Below are 23952 nucleotides of genomic sequence, written 5' to 3'. Positions count from 1 at the left end.
ACCAGAAGGGTTTGTATTTGAGGAATATGACAGGTCACATTTTCTGAAGCTGTATTTTCAGGTCTTCTGCATCCTTACCCATCCATTATGTTCAGGTCAAATTTTTGTGTTTCTGTGGCAGTAAAGATTAAAGATGTAACTGCTTTTAAAGCAGATATTTTCAACTCTTCTTAGCCACATAACCTGGGGCTTTAGATGAACATTTCCATGCCTCAGCCTTCATCTAGCCAGTGTTAAACAATTAAAAAAAAATAATTAGCCAATGATAACCCTACTTACCAAAGCTTTTTTCTCCTTGATTTTAGGTATCGCTAGATACCTACTGACAGACTAAATCAAAACCAAATGACAGAAGAATTTCAGAGTTAGAGAGGTATTTGATTACAATGCCATAAACACTGTGATCTATCTGTACCTCTGTCTAGACTGAGCTCCCACTGTGTAGGTACACAAAGTCACTTTCCTGTCCTGTGATGACTCCTATGGTCTGAAGCAACACTTGATGCACATCGCGGAAATCAGAGCAAGAAGAAGACTTGATGCACATCACAGAAATCACTTGGTGTGATTTTGTTTAAATGATCTGCATGACAGAAATCAATGTCTTTGTGCACAGTAGGTATGACAAATCAAAGTAACTTAGGACAAAATGCCTGTGTTGTATTGACAGATGGAAAGTGAACAATCTGTACCAAAGAGTGTTTCTCAGGCAAAAATAAACTGAAATGTTACTTAAGAAACATTATGGCAATTTAAATAAACAAAAGCTTCGGTATTACAATCTATCACACCATTTTTATAATTAAATGAGAAGTGCTTCACACTTTCACACAACATTAAGATGACTATGGAAACCACAAGCTTACCTCTCCACACATTCATATTAGTGTTACTCCGGCCCACTGACTTCAGTGGAATAACATCTGATTTACAGTAAAGTAAGGCAAGAGGAGAAACAGACCTGAAGACTAGAAATAAACCTGAGGTTTTTGATGAAACATAGTCTTCAGCATGAGATGCAAAAGGTGACTTTCCTGACAAGTGCTACTCAAATTCTTAATAGGTTTCTGCATGTAACCCCATCTCATTTCATCCTGACATAATCTTAATTAGTCTTAGTTCTACTGCAGAGAAGCCTACTGAGGCAGTTAGCACCATATAATTAATCAGCTATTTTGCACGCATCACAGCAACCAACAGTGTCAACTTACTGATGTGAGTTAATACAAACAGAAATCAACCCTGCCTTTCCCTTTCACATGAACTAAAAGCACATGGCATGGAATGAACATATGACTATTTCTTCTATACACTGCCTCATGTCCTTTCTTCCCTTAGCAGCCATTTCCTAATGCATCATTACTCTCTGCAAAGTATAATCTGGTTTTTCTGCTGGTACTAGGAGAAGAACATGCAATTTGATATTTCTCTTAAACTTCAGTTTCTTCACAGAAGAGTAAGTCCAGCAACTGAAATAAGCAATGATAAGACATAATTCTTGCTGCTGGAATTCATAAATCTCACATTTTATTTTTCCTTCTGTGTGCTTTAGCAGTTTTTAAGAAACTGAATTTTGCACCTGCACATAAATATACATTTGAGAGCACAATCTGCAACATTCAGTCATCTCATAGCAACAGAAAATAATGTACTTACAAATATAAACATATACAATGTACATACTAACTCACTGGATTAAAAGCTTCACCACCTATTGATGTAATTGCAGATCTTAACTTTATTCTATTGTTTGAGATTTATCTTTTGTCTTCACTGCAGGAGCCAAACATCACAGTATTGTGCCTAATGTCACCAAGGGGGAAACCATATGATTATATGATTTGATGGCAAAGAAGAAAGAAGCCACTGCTCAAGGAAAACAATTTTATAAAGCTGATTCTCCATTTGCCTAAGCTTAAACTGAAATAGTTCAATAAGCAGTATAAAACCACAAGAAGGTTTATTCAGTTTTGTATGGCATCTGTAATATGATGGGGTATTCGTTAATAGTCAATGCAATGTTTAATACATGTCAGTGTTTTGCTTCAGCAGAACACTGTAAAACTACTTGCAAGAACAATTTAGTCCATAACTAATATTCAACATAAGAAAGAATAGTCTAATGTTTTGAGATTTCTCAGATTCTCAGAACAAGCCAGTGAGATAATCACTGTAATAGAAAGGCAGTACTTAAATGACAGTTTATTTCAGGAACTGACAGTAAACTGCTTAACACCTTCTCTCTACAGTGTTTGTGCCCCAAAGCAGTAAAGTATCTAAGACTGGAATTATTAAAAATTGTTACAGCTCTAGTGTTTTCATTTCCAGTGGTATCTCAACATAGGAACATGTACAGCCTATTCACTACCCCACACAAGGAGTCATTTACCATTATTATTATTCAACATCTTGGGATGTTTTTTTGTATTTGAAGGCCTATCACAAGAAATTACGCAGCCTACTGGAACTGCTAAATGTTTCAGGTGCTGTCATCCACAATTACTACTCATCAAGCAAAGGAATCTGATGTCTATTTCTCAGTACCTAATTGCCCTGCCTCTCCCTCCTATATGAGTCTTCTTAATTTCTTTTAATGCTGGAAGAATACAGCAATTATAACTCTGATAAGACGGCTACCAAGTTTGTTTTAACCTCACTAAATCAGCAGTAACTGAAGATAATCAGCTGTTCATCTCTGTTTCTATTTTAAAAGATGGCAAATATGTTATCAAACAACAGCAACAAGAACATATGTATAGGAAGGAAAGATAAGATGTGGTAAGGTTATCCTAAACAACTCAAAGCCCATCATCAAGCTACCTATACCACTGATGCCTCTTCTCTCCTAAAGATACAGCTGTCCTTTATCTTCTAACCCTGAGCTACATTTTACAATCCTTCAGTCACCTGCACTATCATCTAATTCAGATTTCGCACTCTGACACTTAGTCTGAATGTCTGACATAACACACAGCTAGCAAGCCACAGTAGGTTCACAACATGATTTTGATTAGTAATTGTAAGATTGTGAGTAGGATGTGCATGGGAAGTCAAGACAGGGGGCAGAAGGCAACAGAGGTAAAGTCAGATTCCTGGGGCTAATTTCACCAGCAAGAGCTGTGTTTTAACCTGTGATTAAAATCTCAGTAGGAACAAGGCAAAATGAAGCCTAGACACAGCCCAAACTGTTCCAAAGGGATCAGACATCATAATAAGCTCATGATTAGACTGTGTCTACCTAAAGATTGTACACACTGAGGATTGTAGAAAAATGCAACTCTGAGTCTGCAAGTCTTCCCTCGTGACTTCTGTCACCATCTCAGTTAGCTTGATAGTCCTATCATCCAGACAAGTTCTAGTGAAACTGCCACTGTTTTGGATGATTTTTCCAGTCTGAAGTGCCAAATTTCTTATTAGGCATGACCTTGGATGACTGATGCATCTCCTTCCAAAACAAACTTTATTAGCCTTAATCATGATAAGTTTCATCAGTCCTGGAACATATTGACATTTTACTTTATTGCATGCTGTAAGTTTATCACATTTGGTCACATCAAACCTTTCTTACTCAGACAAATGGCATACTGACAAGAGCTTTCATTTAAAAGTGGACTAAACCAAAAATATGGATGTTTGGTTAGTGGTTTTGAAAGATTTAAAAACTAATGGCATTCTTAACTTCTCTATACTTTCCTACTTGATCTCATAGCTAGCATTTCTCAATGCTAGAAATATTTAACACCTCCAAATCACTCAGAAAATTCTGAACTCTTGGCATTCACCTAAAATCAGACTAAAAATCGCTTTCTTTCAACATATGGTATGTCCTTAGCTGGGTGATTCTATTAATCTTCAGTGTGAAAAGCACAGCCACAGAAGACTTGATCTTAATCAATATGCAGTAGCCTAGGGTATCAGAACTTTGTCATGGGAACCAGGAATGGACTCTAAGCTTCGTTGGCTCTAGCCAGACCCCTTTGACCCGAAGAAGGTCTTGGAGTTGTTAATCATAAAGCTGGTGAGAAGGGCAGTGGCACATCTATCTGATGCAAAAAATGCTACCCAGGTGAAATCTGTAACCAAGCAAATTCTGTACACTTAGAGCAGGTGGCAACAGCTGCTCCACAGAAATATGCAAGATTCCTCACAGGAAATGGTTTCTGATGCTTAGATCTCTTTTTGACAGGATTTGCTACTTTTTATGCTTCTTAGTAGTTAACAATTGGCTTAAGCATAAAACCACTGGTTTTAATATGTTTTCATTTAGTAAAAACTTATCTCTGGTCATTCTTGTCATGTATCTAAATTCATCTCTGGATATCCATGTGACATATCTAGAGCATCCTTTCTCCAGCAGAGCCCTAAAGCATCTTATGCGTTATATTCTTAGACCATTATTGATGCCTAGACATCTTTAGAGTGTATCCTAGTATGGATTGTCTTTGTCCAGTGACAGGAGAAATGCACATTTATGTAAAGTGGTGTGGGATTTGCAATGTCACGCACAGCGGAAGGTCTTGCTTAACAGCCTACTTCGTAGTGCTGACTTTATTTATTTTGCAAGGACTCAAAAACCCTGGCAAGTGTTGAGTCTGCGGTTCCATGGAAACCAGGTATTCCAAACCGAATGCTTACACTGCTAACACTATCCTCCAAACAACCTCTTTACAAATGATCAGTAATATGAAAATGCCTTCTTTCCATCTATCCATTTATTCTCGTTTCTTCAGAATAAACTTGTTTTCTAGGACCATCAGAATGTGCTATCTGCATCCAAAAGAAAATAGGGATGGGCTGCACATGCTGATCCTGGTAATACTTACAGCAAGTTATGAAATAGAAAAATCACTTAAAATGATGGCGCTTACCCCGTTCAGTGTCATAGAGGTACACGAACTTTTCCCACTTATAATGAGTCAAGAGACTCAAGATGGCTCCTTTTAATGCTGGCCGCATCTGGATGACAAACTGCACATCTGCATCTGTTGGGAAGCTGGGTGTGACGAAGGATGTGTGAAGTGCTCCACAAAATGATGTCAGTGTGTTCATTGACATCTGGTCATAGAATCCAAAGATGGCGTAAACTCCTCTGGAAAACTGTGAACAGACTAACAAAGACAGACAGGGGTGTTAAAATCTGACATATAATGAATGCAACAAACTTTTAAAGTGTGTTTGAAGTAAGCCTTCTAAGCAATCCTGAAATTATTCTGTACGCTGCAGCAGATGGAATGAATTTATGAGATAATTTATACTGATTTCAGTGTAGCTGTGAGTTGTACCAACTTTGTCACAAGTAAACTGGCCTGAGCACATTTTTGATTGCCATTTGTCCTGCTATATTGTTATAATCCACTAATCTCTCCATATTCTTTAAAAACAAACATGGGATTACATTGCTTGTCTGTAAAATACCTTCCCTCCCTTGAGTACCACCTGTTAGCAGCTACATAACAAATGTCAGGTCTGCCTGAAAGTCAATATGTTAAGATGTAGTTTTCCCTGGTATCCCACCTTGATTCAGATCTGATTCAAAGAAATCTGGATGTTTTATTCCTTTCTAGTCCCACAACTCTGAAATCTCTGTGTGAAACCTGGGTGTGGTCTTTTTCAGTGAGAAATTATGGTGGCTTCTTAACTGAGTGTTAAAATCTTTCAGAAGCAATTTGGAACGTGTATGGTTCATTAATGACAACACAAATAAGGAACACATATTGTTGCTTCATGGGATGAAAGTTGATATCCCTTAACCAGGAGGCTTTCAGTCATTAACTTTTCTGGTGTCCTGAAGAACTCATCTAGTACCAGAAAATAAGCAAAATGCAGTCAAGGGTGTTTTGTTTCACATGCACTTATCTGGGGAAACACTTCCTTTCCCATACTTTGTAGAGATTTAGCAATGACCACTTGGGACAAAAATGAAAGTATTTCAATTTATAAACGTGGTCAACTTCACGGGAGTTGCAGGGAAAAGAGTTTCTTTGTTGTTCAACTCCGTAGCAACAGAGCAAGCTTCTTGCGACCCTGGGTTCTTTCCATGGAGGGAGACTGCATCAGAGACAGCAAGGGAGCCTGATATGTGGGATGCTGGGGCTCTGGTCCATAATAAAGATTGTACAACTGAAATATGCTACAGCATAGCAGCACTTCTAAATCAAAACATTTTTGGACTGAGATGAGCAAGTTCCATTTGTAATGAAGATAAGTTTCCCAGAAAAATGTTCATTCAACATTAACAATTTCGCTTGTCAAGAACTGGATTTAACAACAATTTTCAACTAGCCCCATTAACCACTTTTGCCAAAACACTTCATATTTAACTTTGCAAAAAGCAAGGGGAAGTAATTACCGGTAAAGAAGACATGACTTCTACACAGAAATATACAGCATCGTTACTTCCAAAAGTACCATCATGAAACATTTCCTACCGTAAATGCTACCATTCAGAATCACTAAAGCCTGTAAAAGTAATTTTAAAAAGGATTCTCCACCATATCAGCTCACTGATACAGCATCATGGATAACACCTCAAATAGGTAGCCAGGTGGGGAAATTCTATTTTTTTCCTGGAGATCCAGATGCAAAAATAGAACTGCTCTTAAGGAATTTCTTTAAGTGTTTAAGCCACTGTAACAGGACACGACCAGTCGTGGATACCAGCAGCAAGTAACAGCTGGTGTAGACAGAAGAGCTGCACATGAGGCACAGACAGGGAATAAGAAGCAGTGATTTCTGAAAGAAAAAGTTTGCCGAAGTTCTCAACCACAGTAAGGAAAAGATATAAAAGAAGTTATAATACAGCGAGAATTTATTCCCAGAGGCATGACTGAGGAATTAAATACACTGTTTCAAAAGGCATTTTGTTAAACTATATACCAGCAGGATATAAAGTAGAAAAGCTACCGTAAAAATTATCTGCTGAAATAACAAATAAAAGGCATTAACTTACAGGTGAAAAAAAGGGAAAAATAAAGACTACATTAGAAAGTCTGGCAGTCTCCAAATCATTTCAGTGGCATGTAAGCCCTCTAATTTCATGGAAATAATCACTGGAGTGGGGCTAGCGGAGCTGGGTGTCCTCACATACACTGAGTCAGTACCTCACAGACCAGGCTTCTTTTACATATTTATTAATGGCCTAGTTTACTAGGTTTTTATGTAGATTCTGTACTGCGGCGAAAGCAGAGAAGAGCAAGTATTGCAGGAAACATCCCTTCTTGCAATGCAAACAAAACATATTTTCAAATATCTCCTGACCCTAAAAACTCAGAGTATTTCAAACAATCCTGGGTTCACCCATTATTTCTTATCAGGTATAAGGTATAAGGCTCTTGAATACTTCTGAACTGTGACTCCACTAAAATCTCTCAGATTTACAGGGAGACAGTATCTGAAAAAGAGAGTCACAAGGGGGCTCAGAAAACCTACCATGCTATCTAAGTGTAGGACTATAATGAAGAATACAGATTAGCTCTTATTAGGACTGCTAGTTCCTACACCTCAAAGAGTCAGTAGAGAGAATAGGTGCAGGGCTAAATGTAACTGACAGTGGCTGGCTCCAGCATGGACCAGTTCCTCTGCATTGTGCTGGGAACCAGCTGAGAATTGGTCCGGTTTGTGCTCTTTCTTGTTCTTAGCGATATGGCACCTAGGCACTGTGGTCAACAGTTTGAAAATGGTTCAAGGTCTTTGTCCTTTGGACAAAATTCTGTCTTGCATGGCTATTTTAAAATACTGAATTAAGGTGTATCTATTTTCATAGCAGTTTGTGCTCTTGCTCATTTATGCGAAGAGCCCACTCTCAATTTGTGAGTAATCTGAGAAAAAAATCAGTGTCTGTGAACAACCTGACTGTTAGCAGGACCTTCTCCAAACAATACCTAATAGCCAACATGGAGCTGCTGCTTGCATGGAGTATCCTAGCGCAGGTGACAGCTTCTGAGTTGGCCTTTCAGATATCTGTGAATTTTCTTCCTAAAAATTCTGGAGGATCACCAACAATATCTTCTAACAAGCATACCTCCCTGACCAGTCTTATTTCCCCTGATTCAGGTTTGTATTCACTGCAGATCTTTAAGATTTAACACTTTTACGGACTATCTCTCTTCTATTAGTTTTGAAAAATCTTCATCTCTTAAGCTTCTCTGCTTATTATAGCTTATTCTTCTTGACTATCTATTCTGCATGCACTGTAGGGTGCCAATTCAATTTTACTGGCCCATTTAAAAGGCAGATAAACCGTTGTTTTTATAAAGAGAAGCTAAAAGGCCAATTATCTTGGTCCTCAATGTTCATTTGCATTTTTGAACTCACAATTTTGTTACAACTTTGTAGCATTAGGTCTTTTATTTAGTTTGTGACCTAATCTCCTATGTGATCAGATGAGCCTACTGAACATCCATGAACCCACAGCCATATTGTTACTTGTCTTCCAAAAACCAAACACATAATTACATTCATTTTAATTAAATTATTATTCTAACACCACTGAGCCTTAAGCAAAATTTAAAAAAGGCTAAATAAACCTTAGCTTTAAGCTCTTTCAAACTACTTTCTATTGACAATCAGAACAATCCTCATGTTTGAGTAAGAATTTTGGTATTTTCCCTTAATTAATCACAGTTGATTTATGTTTGTTTTTCCCCTATCTGAAAAATGCAGATGGTCAAACACATAATTTGGCTGTTAAAGAAGTGATTTGGACAAATCCTGAAGCAACCTTATTCCTCAAAAAAAAAAAAAAAGCAATTTTTTTTTTGCTGAGCTATGCCTTTATGAAACTGCTCTTAACTATAGTTATTAATACTGTGTATGCGCATCTGTCTCCAAGGACAGCTCATAATCAAATTGCTTTATAACCTGATCTGAAAAAGTTGCAACCTCCACAAACATGGGACAGACGTCCTGAGGAGCAGTTATCCAACAGGAGATCATAGTAAGCCGTTATTTTGGCATTAGGTGCAAGGTGAGTATTTATGAATGGAGACTTAACTCTGGGCTTGTTCTTGGAATAAGTTAGCTGCCACGTGCCATCATTTTCAGGAAAGGAATGGATTGTATGACAGAAGCCTGTGAATTCTCAAGCATGTCAAAAGAAGGTAAGAAACTTCCAGGTCATGAGAGATTGAAGTGTTTCCTGCCAAGGAGGGAAAATGCTCCGAGCCAGAGTGATCACAGTGGTAAGCAGAATTTACTTAAACCCCCTCCCCCCAAACCAAAAAAAAAAGGGCAACCAAAAAACCCAGACCAAACTCAAATAAATAAAAATCTTTGTTTCGGTACTGAATAGCAGCTGAGCCATCCTAAACATCAGTGTAAGTCAATGAATCCCAGTCTTCTGTTTTACTAGCAGTTCTATCCTCCCTCCAGTCAAATCAGCCCCACCACAGAAACTTGCTAAGATTAACCAGATGTGATTTTTTTTCACTGAGACCCCAGGAAAGCTCCAGGCCAGAAACTCAAAAGATGCCCCATTTCACACATGTTATTTGATGTTTTGTGTCCTTTTAAAATTTATTTTTTGCTTTCTAATGGTATTTAGTTCTTCTACCTTTTAGTGACTGTGAGTATTCCTAACACAGCAAGGTTGTATAGGCTCTGACATTTCTACTGTCTATTGCCTGGAAGCTGAAGTCAAAACTTCTCTGACACCTTTTTTTTTTTTCTTTCTTTTTTTTTTTTAAATTCCAGTTCTTACTATAAACAACTGAAGCATGACTAGGAACATTTACAAGTAGGTTTGGATTTTTGCTTGTTTAAAGAAAAGATGTATAAAGCCAACAAAAGAAATATGTTAAAGGATGGATCTTAATACACCATTTCCACTAGATATCATTAAGAGTCAGGGGTTGGAGGTTACAATACCTCAGACGCTATTCCTTCTTCATTACTGTTTGTATGGACAAGTAATTTCCCCTTTGTTCACATCAATTTCTTATAAAGTAGGTCTGACGAAATTAACCTTTGTCAAAGGGGCACTGTAAGGCCTGCCTTACTGATAATCATACAGCTCTTTGGGATGAAAGGCGCTGTAGGAGCACAATCACAACTGACATTATTGCGCGTTGCTCATACCAGTTCCTCAGTTTTGTGTTCTGTGTTTCCCTCAGCTGTGAAATAATTTTATTCCCTCCACTTTCTTCTGCCAATTGTCTTGGATTCCAGACAATTCTCACTGCCAGCCTCTGCCAACAGACTAATGGGACTACTTTATAATGGAATAATATGCAGCATATCTCAGAGCAGTTGCTATTTGCTATCTAAGGCTCCATCCTATGACTTCCTTGCTGTAATAATGCAAGAGTTATCATTAACATCACTTCATACAGTAAGCATACAGGCTTTTAGAGAGACCAACAATGCCTCTAGTGCTTTCTTTCCCTTTCCTTTTAATACACCGAATGAAAAGGCACACTCTCTCTTCCTTGAGCCCTGAGGAGATCAGCACAGCAGTGAGCTACTTTTGGGGGGCTCCACAATCAGACTTGAGAGCTTCCTTTAAAGACAAACTCATCATATTAAAAATTAAAAATGAACTGCATTTACCTATGGCAAATAAAACTACCTTTTGCATTTAAAATTTTTAAGACACTGAATTCTGTCAAGAAGAAAATATTCCACTGAGTTGTTTAAAATTCAGCTGAGAAAAGAAGCATTTCTGAAAACACCCATTTCTGAAATAGTTAGTAGTGAATATTCTTGGGGGTGGGAGGGAACCAAGGAAGTTACAACCTGGATACAAATCCTCCTGAGATATTGGCTATAACATCACTTCTCATCCTACCTAACAAAGGATGTGCCCTTACAAACATAAAAAAATCCCCCCAAACCAAACAAAAAAACCCCAACCCAAAACCTCACAGCACAGCGCAAAACAAAATTATGATTTACTCTTGTTACTTCATTTATGGCAAAAGTTTTCTTAGTGATATAAATGCAGTGTGTTTTATCTAGTTCTTTATAAAAAGAACTACTCGGCTTGCTTCATTCTATCTAGTGCCTTCTTCAAACATATACACTTCCTTCGGTCTGCATTTCTTTTTAGAAGAGCCAATAAAGTAAAAACAGTAGATTCAGGCACTGGGAGGGGGCTATTATTAAATTGCAAATGAAAGGCATAAGGATTAATCCATATTTTACAAACCATTTACTGAAAAGCAATCCAAAACAAATGTCCAGATCCAAGCATCCCCAAACACTCTCTGGTCAAGATCCTGTTCAAGATTACTTTTGTCACCCTATCACAACTCCAGTGTGCATTATTAAATGAGTCTTTATTTCTTATCCGCTTTTGAGGATGACTTTGGAACCCTCACCACAATTATAGCTCCTGGGTGCTGGGTGCTGTAGAAATACTACCACAACCTTGGTTTCCTTCAGTATGCCCAATTATTTATGACATACATGACTTGACTCATTAAACTTTACACATTTTGGCCTTTATATATACTACTACAGTCAAATAAAACCCTAACAATGTACATGAATTTGCTGCGTGCTGGATCTTCTCTTCACACCGAAACATTTGTGTGAATTTTATGAGCGTATGAAAAATGCCAGCTTGCAACAATAAAAATAGGCCACTTAGGCTGTAGCAGTGCTAGTAGGAACACCAGCAGCACAAAACCTCATGCACACTGTGATGCTAATAGGTGCCGGTCGAGACTTGCAATGACTGCTCGTGAGAAAGAAGTGCGTAACTGAAGTCAGATCCTTTTAGACAGAAAGGCTGACAAAAGGCACAGTTTCAGAAAGCACTCAGAGAGAGGTAGCTGAAGTTCACTCAGGCCTGATGTACTTTGTCCATTAGCGTAACTTTACTCAGACAAAGGTAAACCAGGACCAAATCCTCTCTGCCCCCAAACTGCCAATTTGATGCATGTGCAAATAAAAGCTTTGGTATTTTAAAAGACTAACTAATATATTTAAAATCTCAGTAACAAGGACATCTTTGAGCACCAAACTGTAAAACAGACAGAAAGTCAGGCTGAACACGACCTTGATTGTCCTGAGAAAGCTGTGCTTAGCTTTCTGAAAGGTGTTCTTTATCTAGTCAGAGAACATACTGCAGGTGGCCTGAGTGGCTTGGAACAGGCTAGGCTACTTGTGCTGCTATTACCTACTCACTTCTGTTTAGGTCCCAAGCTGCTTCCAAACCTAAGATTAGGTAGAGTCTGAGCTACCTCTGTTTTCAGGTTACTGGCCACAAAGCTAAAAAAAAATAAAATAAAAAAATAGTTTTGTAGAACCTTGATGAAACTCAGGCACAAAATGAGTAACTTGTCCTGCAAACCTACCAAATTATAATGTATGTTTCACTTTCATTAAAACAAAACAAAACACCCCCTCCCCCCCCCAAACCACTTACCATTCAGAATCTCTGTATTTACAACACGTTTCTGATGATGGAAGAAACCCAGGAGTCAATCCACCTAGTTTCCAGGAAAATTGTCAGCCTCTTATCAGTAGGTCCAAATCATAAAAAAGATTTTGTTTTAACTGGGATCACTATTATGCACTGATTTTTTTAAAATACCACGGATTTGGAGTTCTATGAGAACATTCCTTTTGAAAAGCTATGATGAATTTGAAGTATAAGCAATCTACTGGAGTTTGAGGGAAGCAAAATAGGGGTTTAAAGCTTAAAATGGATTAAAGGTGAAAGGAGATATATATGTGCCATGCAAATCAACTCATTTTTTTGGAGGATGATTTAAAAAATGTTAGGTATTTGAGGACTATACTTAAGTATGTGCTGATCAGAATACTACATTATCTTGCTTGTGTCTTTACAACATGGTGTTCAAGCTCTCAGATCAAGCACCACAAATTATAGCCAAGTTTTCTGGTTTTAAACCCATCCTGGCAATCCACGATCTTCTACTGTTACCAGACCAGTTTCCATCCTGAACCCCCCACCCCCACAAGCTGCTCACAAGGGAGAATTCCTTTTAGTTTTAAAGGGAAGACATCAAATACATACCATACTGTTTAAAACAAAAAGCTCTTAGAAAGAAGACTTTGTAACACTCCTGCAGAACTCAGATTTAAATGCTGTGGATTTGTGTTATTTGTGAGCTCTTCCGCTTACTGCCTACGCTGGTCCTGACACGAAAGGAGATACCTGAAAGAGGAGCAGCAAGACGCTTCTCTTCGTAGGCAGTTAAACTCACTGCTAGAGAGAAATGGAAAGGCATTGGTATCTGCCTTTTGTGCTTTGACGAAGAGATGTTTCTGCTCAGTTTCTCCAGGATAATAAATGCCTTGCCAACAACAGCGGTATGTGCAATGCCAACACTCTGCTCCTGATAGGCAGCTCCACGATCCTGGATGCTTAAGAGTTCAGGCACTGGCCTCAAATTTAGGGAGTGTTAGAGACTTAACATGTGGATGTAAAGCAATTCATTGAGCTTTTGCCCTTTGAGAAAAGGCTTAGTCTATCCCGTCCACGTAAACATGCACTCCTTTCTCCCTGAAGCATGGAACATGAGCTAACACCTGTGTGAGGGAGCCAGAGGACCTGGCAAAGTTTTCCCCAGAAGAGTCTAAATATATTCACAGCAAACAACAACCATTTGTGTTCTCCACATCCGAGGCTCCAACTCCTGTTTCATGACTGATCTCTGCAGAAACATGGACAGTGTGCATGCAACACAAATATGTAACACACACTTGAGTTAAATAACTTGTTTCCATCTGTTGCACCATTTGAAATGCTTTTCATTTTAATCTAGTATGTTATGCCAGCATGCTGTGATCACTTTGGATTGCAACTGTAGCTCTTATTTTCTGAAGCAATTATTCTAAAAATGTTGGTCAGAGGAAAAGTATGAAAACCCCTATTCTTTCAAAAGTTATTGTTATAACACACAGGGAAATTTAGCAGCCATTTACTTACAGGTGGCCAATATACTCTACTAATATGCATATTCTAATAAACATATAGTAACATTTAATAGTTTAACATAAAAATCATGAATGTTTCTATAATTTTATTCAAAGTAATAAGAGTTCCAACAAGCCATTAAGCACTCCGCTTTGGAAAAAAAAGACATATTCAAAAAAGTGTTTTTCATATGAATTTGACAAGATGTGGTACACCATGGGGTACCCATGTAGCTATTGTTACATCTTCAGAGACGATCTATCTCGCATATTTTGTCAATACTTTAAACAACAGGCTAAGAGAAAAGCAAGCCCTTTGTGGTATGAAGAAAAAATACGTCGCGCTCATCAGAAAACGGCAGCATTTTGCAGTTGAGGATGTTAGGCTGAACGTAGGGCTGAATCAAAGCGCAGCAGTTAAAGGCGATGCTGCGCCTCAGAGCTGCGAATCATCAGCAGCTATCTCCAGCACTCCAACACTCTGAAGGGATTTCTTATTTCATTGGAACACCCCAGTATGGAGGAAGTAAAAAGGTAAAGGCGTATTATTAAATGTATGCTTGTTCAGCAGATCCTTCCCTAAGTGATTTCAGAAGTTGACTTCATTCTGGGCCACCGTGGCGAAAGGCAATAAATCAAAAGAAGGCTCTGGCAGCTCGTTGAAAGATGAGCTGAGTCTGCTGAGGTGGTGCCATTTATAGGCCTGTGGGGATACATTAGAGAGGATGAGATAGAAGCGGCAAAATGGCAAACACACCTGGAATCACTGAACTGGGTAAAATTCACCATGAGGTAAATGCCAGGATTAAGGTTGTCCAAGGAGAAAGGGGATGTGATCGCCAAAACAGCAGCTGTGCAAGCAGCCTCCAGCTCTGGAGGGTTTCCAGTTGGCTCTATGTATGCAGAGCATGGTGCTGGCTGACAGGCAGCCCAGTTTACCCAAAGCAACAGTCCCTAACACTCTTCTGGAGGCTCTGCAATAGTATTCCAGCAAGTGCTGTCACTGCGAGTACATCTCGGACCAGTGGACTGGATTTCACATTTCCGTATCTCCTCCCCCTGTTTACTCAAGGTTCATGGGGCTATGCAATTCTCACCCACTCCTTGTGTCCCACTGCTCTCAGCTTATCAGTCTGAGAGACTTCAGATCAGTTAATGCAGAAGAGGAAACAGAATGGCTGTGAAAACCTGGCTTCAGCAGCCAGGGAAATCATTTGAAGATGCTCCTTAGGGGTCCAATAAAGTACCCACCAACGTCATCGAGGAAGCTCCCACGGACTTCAGTATACCAAAAGAGCAAACTACAGAACTGCACAACCAAAATCCCAACTCCCCTTACAAAAACAAAAGCACCCCTCCCCATCTAGTTTTATTCTTGCTATCATTTCTATCTGCCTTATGGTCCCAAGAGTCCTTCCACTAGCCTCCTGGACCTTCACGATCACATCTGACAGTCATTCACAGACCAGTACCCACTGCTAAGCCAGTGCCTTATTTACAGGGAACAACAAGAATATTATTCTGTATAAATTATGCATAATCACTATTTATCAAGCTGGGTTAATTGGCACATAACAAAAGAGTTGTCTGGTGCACAGCTGAATAATGTGGAAGCCAAAACTGATGGAAATGGCACAGCAAAAGCCTGATTGTGGAAGAAAAGTCACACTGCTACTTGTTAATTCTTAACTGACTGCTGCCCTTTCAGACAAGGAGGGGCGGCCAAGTCAGACAGGCCTAGTTTGAAATTATTTGTTGATCTCAGAGGGTTTGGACACATTGTTGTAGCTTTAAATACTGGTTCAAAGTCTGCTCGCAGCCAACTGTATAGTGAAATGTTAACCTGGTGCAAATCCATTGCTCTCCTGTGTTCCATGAGACCCTGCTACATTCATAAGCAGAGAACAATCTCGTTCATCATCAGCAACAGCATGAGACTGTGGCCTGCAGCGGTATGTGTGATGGTGATAAGAGAAGTGGGACTCTTCCCGCATCTTCTCCTGACAGAGAAGAGCCAAATGCCTCATACCAAAGTGAGACTAGCAAGCCCTTTGGTTCTACTCAAGAGGTCCTACAAGTCCTCATGAGAAACCTACTGTGTCATGAGACAGCGGCAGTGTGGGGCAGCACTTGAATTTCTCTAGAACTGCACACACCTGAAGAACCACAGCTTGATCAACCTTATTCTACATGCGCAGAATTGCTTCACTGACACCAACAAGGTTTTACTAAATGTCCTGGATCCCAAAGTGGCATGCACAGATTTAAGCACATGCTTAGGTGCTTTGATGAACAGACACAGACTGTGCTCAAGACACTAAATCAGAGCTGGGGGTCAAATCACCAAGAGGCTCACTCTGCTAGGAGGTCCCCCTTCAGTGATGCATTACAACCTAGCTGTACTAGGCGTATTCAGATGATTTAGTCTGATTTACACGGTGGCACTTCCACACTTCCCTAGTCTCTACTAACACCTACTAAAATCTCTCCTAGCAGGAAAACGCCTGCAAAACGATGACTTCGAAGAACAGCCCTTTCTCCCCCTCCCCTCTCTCTCAAACTTGCTAGTAGAGTTAACAGAAAATGAGAAGACTCCCCTAACTTCCACTGCTATGAGTTAGAAGGTCTTTTATTCACAACCACCATCCAGGCCAGAGAATATTGCTGTGATCTCATCACGTTTGTGGTCTCATCAGCACGAATACAAATGAATGCAGAACCACAGATATTTTTAAAAAATTTTGGATTATGTTATCTCCATTACAGCTCCTCCATATGGGAATCATGGTTAAAAAACATTAGCTTTCTTCTGAAAATACTCTGACATTTACCAAAGTTACCAAGCTACACACGTTGTTCACATCATGGGTGACAATCCACGCTTTGCATCCACATCCTCCTATGCAAGAGGCTGCTAAGCCTGAATTCTTGGTGCCCCTTGAAAAGTCTAAAGTGACTCAAGGAAGAGAAGCTTTATGTGCAAAAGCATCTCCATTGTCCCGTGTCCCCCCCTCCCTTTTTTTTAATCTTTACTGTAAACAACATCTGAAGTTGCTGGCAGTTCTTTTGATTGAAAAAGTGGAATTTGATAGGTGAGACTGCGTATCAAGTACCCACAAAGGTTAGTATCAGTGATGTCATGAATTTTTGCCGTTTCATATGTACAGTTAACCAGTCTCCTCACTGCAAACTTCATTGTATTTTCACATTATGAGTTTCTGGTACATAATTTGATTTAATAATTTGTACTGTATTTCAAACATAGGCCTGTTTTTATGTAATGTTTCTTTGCCTGTAAATAAAATACATGTTTAAGCAATTTTGTTGCTATTGAAATAAATACTTTTTCAGCCTACTCTTTAATCATCTCTATCAGGTCTACTTTCCAACTTATTCCTTAGCCTCTTGGTTTACGGACGTGCTCCATCCTCAGAGATGCATTAGCAGCCTTAATCCAAATTCCTGTGTAATAGTAGCATTTATTAGAAGTATCTAAAAAATCCTGCTCTCCGACTTTTCACAAAAATCACTAAATCTGCTGACACTTTGCTTGTATACACCAACAAATTCCAAGCATCCTGCAAAAACACTGTGTAAACTTTGGAGGGAGAAGAAAACTGAGGCAGGGGAAGTCCAAAACAACAAAGGAACCGCAACGCTAGCCAAGTCTTTTCTGGTCTCGGGAACAAACACTCTAACCCTTACGGCAGAAAATAAGTATGAATCTCTACTGTGGATCCTTCCCTCAGTAAGTCACTTCAGGGAACCTTCCACAGCCCTCAATCAGTCCTTGCCGTACCACGAGGAATTACCCCATTTAGGGGGTATTGTTCAGCCAAGGAACAAGCAAATGAGTCTCATCAGTGACTCAAACACAGCTGTGCAATACCCAGATCAGTACAAAGTCTGGGGAAACAGCCTTGAAATGGCAGCGTGTATCTCTATGACAGTAGCCTCCTATAGCCAATCTACCAGCACCAAACAGCTTAACTGTAGGAGTTGGATGACAGGTGGCAATATCTGTCTGAAGGAAAGTTCTCACACGGCTGTACCATCGCTCCAGCTCTGCAGTAAGCTGCAGCACGAGCTCTTTCCAGAAGACCATCGTCACCCTGAAGGCCTGCCCCCGTTGCTGGTTATCCCTTGTTCACAGCACCACAGAGGTCAACCACTGAACAAAACCGCGCTAAGGATAGGAAAGATCTTACTGAGAGATGCCAAACTGGAGAAAAACGCTGCCAGTTCTGGATGACACCACTAGGCTCTAAGTAGGGAAGCCCTTATTCACAGCAGGCATAGACATAACCATGGGAGGAACAGTTTCATGAACTCAATGAACTCGATTAATTTTTCAGCTTCCTTTCAAATAAGCTTTAAAAAAAAAAATCAGGTTGCTACGCACAACAGAATAGAAACTGATATGTGACTCCAGTTAGAGATTGTAAGTAACACCTTACTTTAATTTAAATGTACCCATGTCCTACCAAATATGATCATATTAAATTTCTGCTTTACTGATTTCTTACAAATTAATTCACAGTATCTTCCAGGTTTTATAGATTAATGACTCTGCATTTTAACTTGCAAATGCCAGTGCCAATTTCAGTTTAAATTTAAAATAAATATTTTTCTTTTGTTAAAACCAGTGTAATAGCCTTCAAGAAAAGCACCCATGTCATTCAGCAAAAAGCAGCTCATCACAAACTTAGGTTCCAGAACAGGAAATATTGCTCTCTTTCTCCACACACATCTCTCTCTCTCTCTCTTATATAATTCCATACTGCCTATCAAAATAGCAGACAACAGAAAGGACTACGATAATGCGTCTTCGTATTTGTTTAAACTAATACATCGTACAGAGCTAATGCTAGGCTATTGTTACTGAATTTTCCTAGTCTGATTTTCAAAGACTCCCTGACAGTGTCAAACTTTTCAAAGCAGCCCATCAACAGATTATTTTTGGACTTGAAAATTTTGTAGGCCTTGGAATAGATTTATTTGGTGAACTCAGGTAGTAAAGCTTTTCAGATAGATTAATGGACAAAGTGAAGTGCCTCTCCAGACTATAACATAAGGCATAAGAGACCTCATTTTTGAAGAAATGTCAGTTACAGGCACAGAAGACTTCTTTGTACTCCGATTTTCTCCATATATTTTCCATTTACGTGAGCCAGTCCGAGCCCTCCTTCCCACTGGCAATGTTATCAGTGAGACAATACCTTTCTCTAACAAAAATAGCATAGAAACTTGCATAAGAAAAATGAATTTGATAACAATAGAATGACTTTCTCATAATAATTTAATAAATTGAAGACATGAAGATTTAAATCCTCCAGTAGAGCTGCACAAAAAGGACTGATGAATTCATCAGCTCTTCCAAGCTTCCCAAAGAAGCTCAGATAATATTTCTTACCTCCTGCTCTACAGAGATCACCTATAAAAGAAAAACAGGCTTTCAAGTCCCTCTATTACGCCATTCTTTGCCTCTGGGGCTAAACTCACTGTTGAATCTGCAGTAAGTAAATGTGAAACATTTAAAAATATTCCCATTTGTTTCTAATCTTTCTCATTAGAGTAATACACTTGTAAGACCCTTTCTGGTTAGAAGCATGGTTGTGAGCCCTGAAGTTACTGTATGGACATATAGCAAGCTACTGACCTTTACAGCTTTCTACTAACCCAAGAAAAGTCTGCAAAAACATGCCAGAAATGCAAACACAGTTAGACTGTCACTAGCTTTAGCTTTAGCTAAGCACTGTCAGTCCAATATTTCAGGAAGTCTTGAGACCTACAGAAGCCACATCAAACCAACCAAATTATGAACTCCACGAACTGAGAATTCCCAGATTATTTTGTAACCATCAAAATAATTTAAAAACAAACAATACCACCCCTTCCTGGCTCTCCGTTTTTCCATAGCTTAGTGCAACTAGCCCTAAATTAAATCCTATTGAAGCCATCCTATTAAGGAAAGCAACCAGAATTTGAGTTACTGCATTGGAATAGTTTCCTTTTCTTTGTTCAAGTAGTAAATTTGTGCTATCCCAGCTTCTTTTTCTCATCCTCTTCAATGTATTTTTTCCATCCTCAGCTGGATACAGTCAGTTTTTAAAGATCATTTTCAAGGCAGTTTCAGGCCCTGCACTCAGCCTAGCTCTCTCAAAAAATTTTTATGGATTTAACAGCATATCTTTATATACAGTTCTTCCTCTTTTTCTTGTCTCTGTATAAAAATGAAGACAGAAAGTAATGGGACTAACTAACACAGGGATGCAATCCTGCAACAAGTCAGAAATTGCTATTTGCAAAAATAAGTGAGAAAAAAAGAAGAAATATTTTTTCCCCTCCGGTTTATTCCAATGACAGTCAAGTTGGTGCTATGAGTAAGGACAGCAGGAAAGACAATTTTACACAGAGTATATGTAATCTATAAATTCACAGTGTCTCTTTAGGCACAGAACCTTTGGGATTTTATTCTGTTTTAATCTACGTTCCATAAAAATCTTTCACCCCATCAAAATTCTCAGGTTATACATGGATTCAGATGGTGGCCAGCTGATAGGAGCCTCCTCTTTACTCTGGAAGAATCAAAATACTCTGAATCTGGCCACTTATTTTATTGAGGGACTACAGGAACAGAAAGAGAGATTGACAGAAGCAGGATAATTCAGTAGCCATGAATACATGGATCCACACTACACATTAGTTCCAAAAGAAGCAAGTATGATTTAATTCCTGTCCTTCAGAAGAAAACTTCCCTTCCATAAAAATCTACCCATGATACAGAAACTGAAAATCTTTCAAAACAGCACCAGCAAACACACCAAGGTTGTGCCCTAGGAGAGAGTACTTTCAAGCAATTTCGCATCTTGGGAAGAAACGCATTTTAACTCTCGTGGTTCCAGATACTTTTCTAAGCTGTGGCTTCCCCTCCACTTACTTGGTCCTCTTCTTCCTCCCTCCCAGCCCCCAAAACTATTCTCAAAAAAAAAAAAAAATCTGGCTATCACACAATTAACTTTGAATAAAAACATAACATGGAGTATATTACTAGGCAATAAAGAGAAGACATCAAACTGCCACAATAAAAGTATTTTCTTTTACCAAAAGGATGGTTCATACAAATGTAAATAAGTACAGTATCTAGGATTTTCATGACTTCAGCTAAGCAGAATAAATGTGCTGGGTCAAGCCAATAAGTTAAACTAATCACGCTGTACAGAGCTGTAGTCTTCTGACAAGCTGCATTCTGAAGTCTCTTTCTAAAACCGTTGTATCTACAGGGTCCATTCAAACTTCCCAAATGAGGGAGAGAATCCAAAGGGCAGTCAGTTAATTAGAGCCAACGATGTGGGAAATGCAAGATAATTAAATACTTCTCCTAAAAGATTTATTTCTGAATATCAGTTTTGGGAGACCAAGGGGAGCAAGTGAGAAATTAATCTCACCCCGTAAAACTTAACTCACCTTTGTGAAACTCTTCTCAGGAATCAAGCAATCATATTGTTGTGTGGCTTATTAAGAAACTTTACTGATTACAGTAATATTACACAATGATGCTGCTGTAGATATAATTTTAAATTTTTTGTCCTTGATATAAGCAGATGTTGTCTGCACAAACAGGAGATGTGCATTTGATCTATGAGCCAACTGCAGTGGAAAAGAATATAAACAAGTTTGATCTCAAAGAAAAAAAAAATTGAAACTTTTTAAAAATAAGGAAAATCAACTGTGAGAGGAAACATGATTTAGAAGGTAAGGGTTCTTCCTCTAAAACAGCATAATCAGGGCTTCTGTGTTTAAAAAGTCAAATTGTTACCTAAGATTAGAAAAAGCTATTTGAATAGATGATCCTGGAAAGATTGCTCAGGTGAAAAACTTGGGGTTGTGATTAACTAATCTGAAAAGTAACCAGTTATTTAAGCTAAGCAAGCCCACACGTTCTCACTGTCTTGAAAGACAAAACAAAATCCAGAAGCAGAGATTTGACTGACATCTAATGGAAGATCATGGTGGAGGCTACACACCAGCACATTGGCCCTTGCAATGGATATTGCTACTAACAAAGAAGAAAGTAGTGGCCTGAATTAGAATATCCATCCAGCATTTTATACAGCTGAGCACACTGTTGAAAGGCAAGTTTGGACATTAGAGTGTCCAATTTCAACATCTGAGTTCTCCAACAAGCTGTTAATGTCTTTATGGAGAAGTGCACAGAATATTGAAGAATATCATACATGCTTTTAGCTACAAGCCATGTACAAGCATCCTTTCAAATGACAATATTGCCGTTCCCTATTTCCTCCTCTGCCATTGTTTTCTTAAGAATCCAGATAATCATCACATGTAATCCTTATTACCATAATTGATCTTGTATCTTTAAAAGGCAAGCAGGATAGAATCAGTCATACTGCAGCTCCACAGAAGAATGAGAAAATACCGCTTAGGGAAGGCCAACCTTTCCTTAGGATTTCCAGGAAATTTTCCTCTTTACTCTGAAGTGAACAGTCAAAAATACCATAGTTTTCCATAATTAAAAAAAAAAAAGAAAAGAAAAAGAAAAAGAAAAAAGAAAAAAGAGAGATTCAACTCTGTGTATTTTTTCACCCTCAGGCTGTCCTTTCTGCCGAGGAAGCCAGAAAAGCAGAGGTATTGAGTATATGTATCAAGCAAAAATACCTGCTTTTCAACTCCCAAGTTAGCTTTTTGAGTAACTTGATACTGCAGCTCAATAGTCAAACTTGCATCCATGCTTTAATTAGAGACAAGGGGAGCACCTACTGTTTGCATTTACAGTATATCTGGTTCATGAGCAGCAGGAGCAAGTTCAGCCATCACAACTGTTCAGCTTGTGCTGCTCTGATGCATCATTTCGGCAGGGGAGGCTTCGGTAACAATTAAGCAGAGCCATTCACAGCTGAAGAGACCCCTAAATTTTGCCAAGTGCAGTAGCTAGTGTTTTATCCTTGCTACTGTATCTTGTCAGCCACTGCACCGCACAAGTTATCAACAGAATCCATCTCTCTCTATGCTGACAGCATGGGGGTGGGGGTGTCTATTCTCCCATAAACGTGTAGGATATTTATTCCGCTAACTCATCCACTTTTATAGAGGATGAGCATGTAAATATCCTGTCTCATAACAGGAGATTAAATTTTTAGAGAAAGAATTTAAAAATAAACCACCATCAATTAATGTGGTTGTATTACAGCAGCTTCATTGCAGGGACTGACATAAAGGAAAAGAAAGCAGAAACGTTGAGCAGAAGGAAGCAGACAGTTAAAAAGTGGCTTGCTGGGATCTGAAAAACCAATGACAAGAGATGCTCAAATAAAGCTTTTTTCATGGTTACAAATGTATTACTTACTGGTAAAGAAAAATCTCAGACTATGAAGAAAAAGGAAGAACAAACAAGAGAAAAAAAATTATTTTCCTATTCATGAAATTGATAGTTTATGCCGTGGAAAATTGAAATTATGACAAAAAATATTCCATTTGAAAGCTATCATAGGTAACATAAGCTGAAGAAGAATATGATCCTTTGGCAACTGAACAACACACAAATTTGTAAAGAATTTTATCTACTGTACTGCCAAAAAGAACTGTTAAATACCATTTTAAGAATCATGGTGATATAAATCTGCTTCCATCCACTTACATCAGGCACCCTAAGTCAATCTACTCTAGCTGTGATCTGGACTTACATACTTTATGAAACCTTAAATGCAGTAATTTAACAAATTTGTTACAGTTGCAAATATATGTTAAAAACACACACAAGCATTCTACTGTTACATCTGTCACACTGTGTACAATTCAAGTTATGTTCAATGTACCAATTAGCTCAGGTAAATATGGGGAAAGTCTGCTCTCAGGGTAACTACTGGAGACAATGGTATTATTTTAGATACAGTCAAGTAAGCATTAGTAAGACTTGGAAAAAAATGCTCGGAGCACTGTAATCTATTTTTGATCATTCATGACTACAGAGCAAGACAATGGAAATTTTCAAGCACAGAACCTAAAAATCTATCTAATCTTTATTTAACAATCATAGTTTTTCAAAAT

At 38.6% G+C, this 23952-nt stretch overlaps 1 protein-coding gene across 2 annotated transcripts in view; it reads right to left on the bottom strand.

Annotated features, from left to right (window-relative positions):
• GRIA3 (glutamate receptor, ionotropic, AMPA 3) overlaps positions 1-23952 on the bottom strand; it is a 152821-nt gene that overhangs the window by 112831 nt on the left and 16038 nt on the right. For both annotated transcript variants that reach the window (XM_010568971.1, XM_010568972.1), the window contains exon 3: positions 4869-5108. In XM_010568971.1, coding sequence (XP_010567273.1) covers positions 4869-5108 — 240 coding nt within the window. The remainder of the gene's footprint in view (positions 1-4868; positions 5109-23952) is intronic.

This window comes from Haliaeetus leucocephalus, unplaced genomic scaffold (assembly GCF_000737465.1).
Source record: "Haliaeetus leucocephalus isolate CR32 unplaced genomic scaffold, Haliaeetus_leucocephalus-4.0 Scaffold262, whole genome shotgun sequence".
Lineage (NCBI taxonomy): Eukaryota > Metazoa > Chordata > Aves > Accipitriformes > Accipitridae > Haliaeetus > Haliaeetus leucocephalus.
This window is presented reverse-complemented; position numbering and strand designations above follow the sequence as displayed.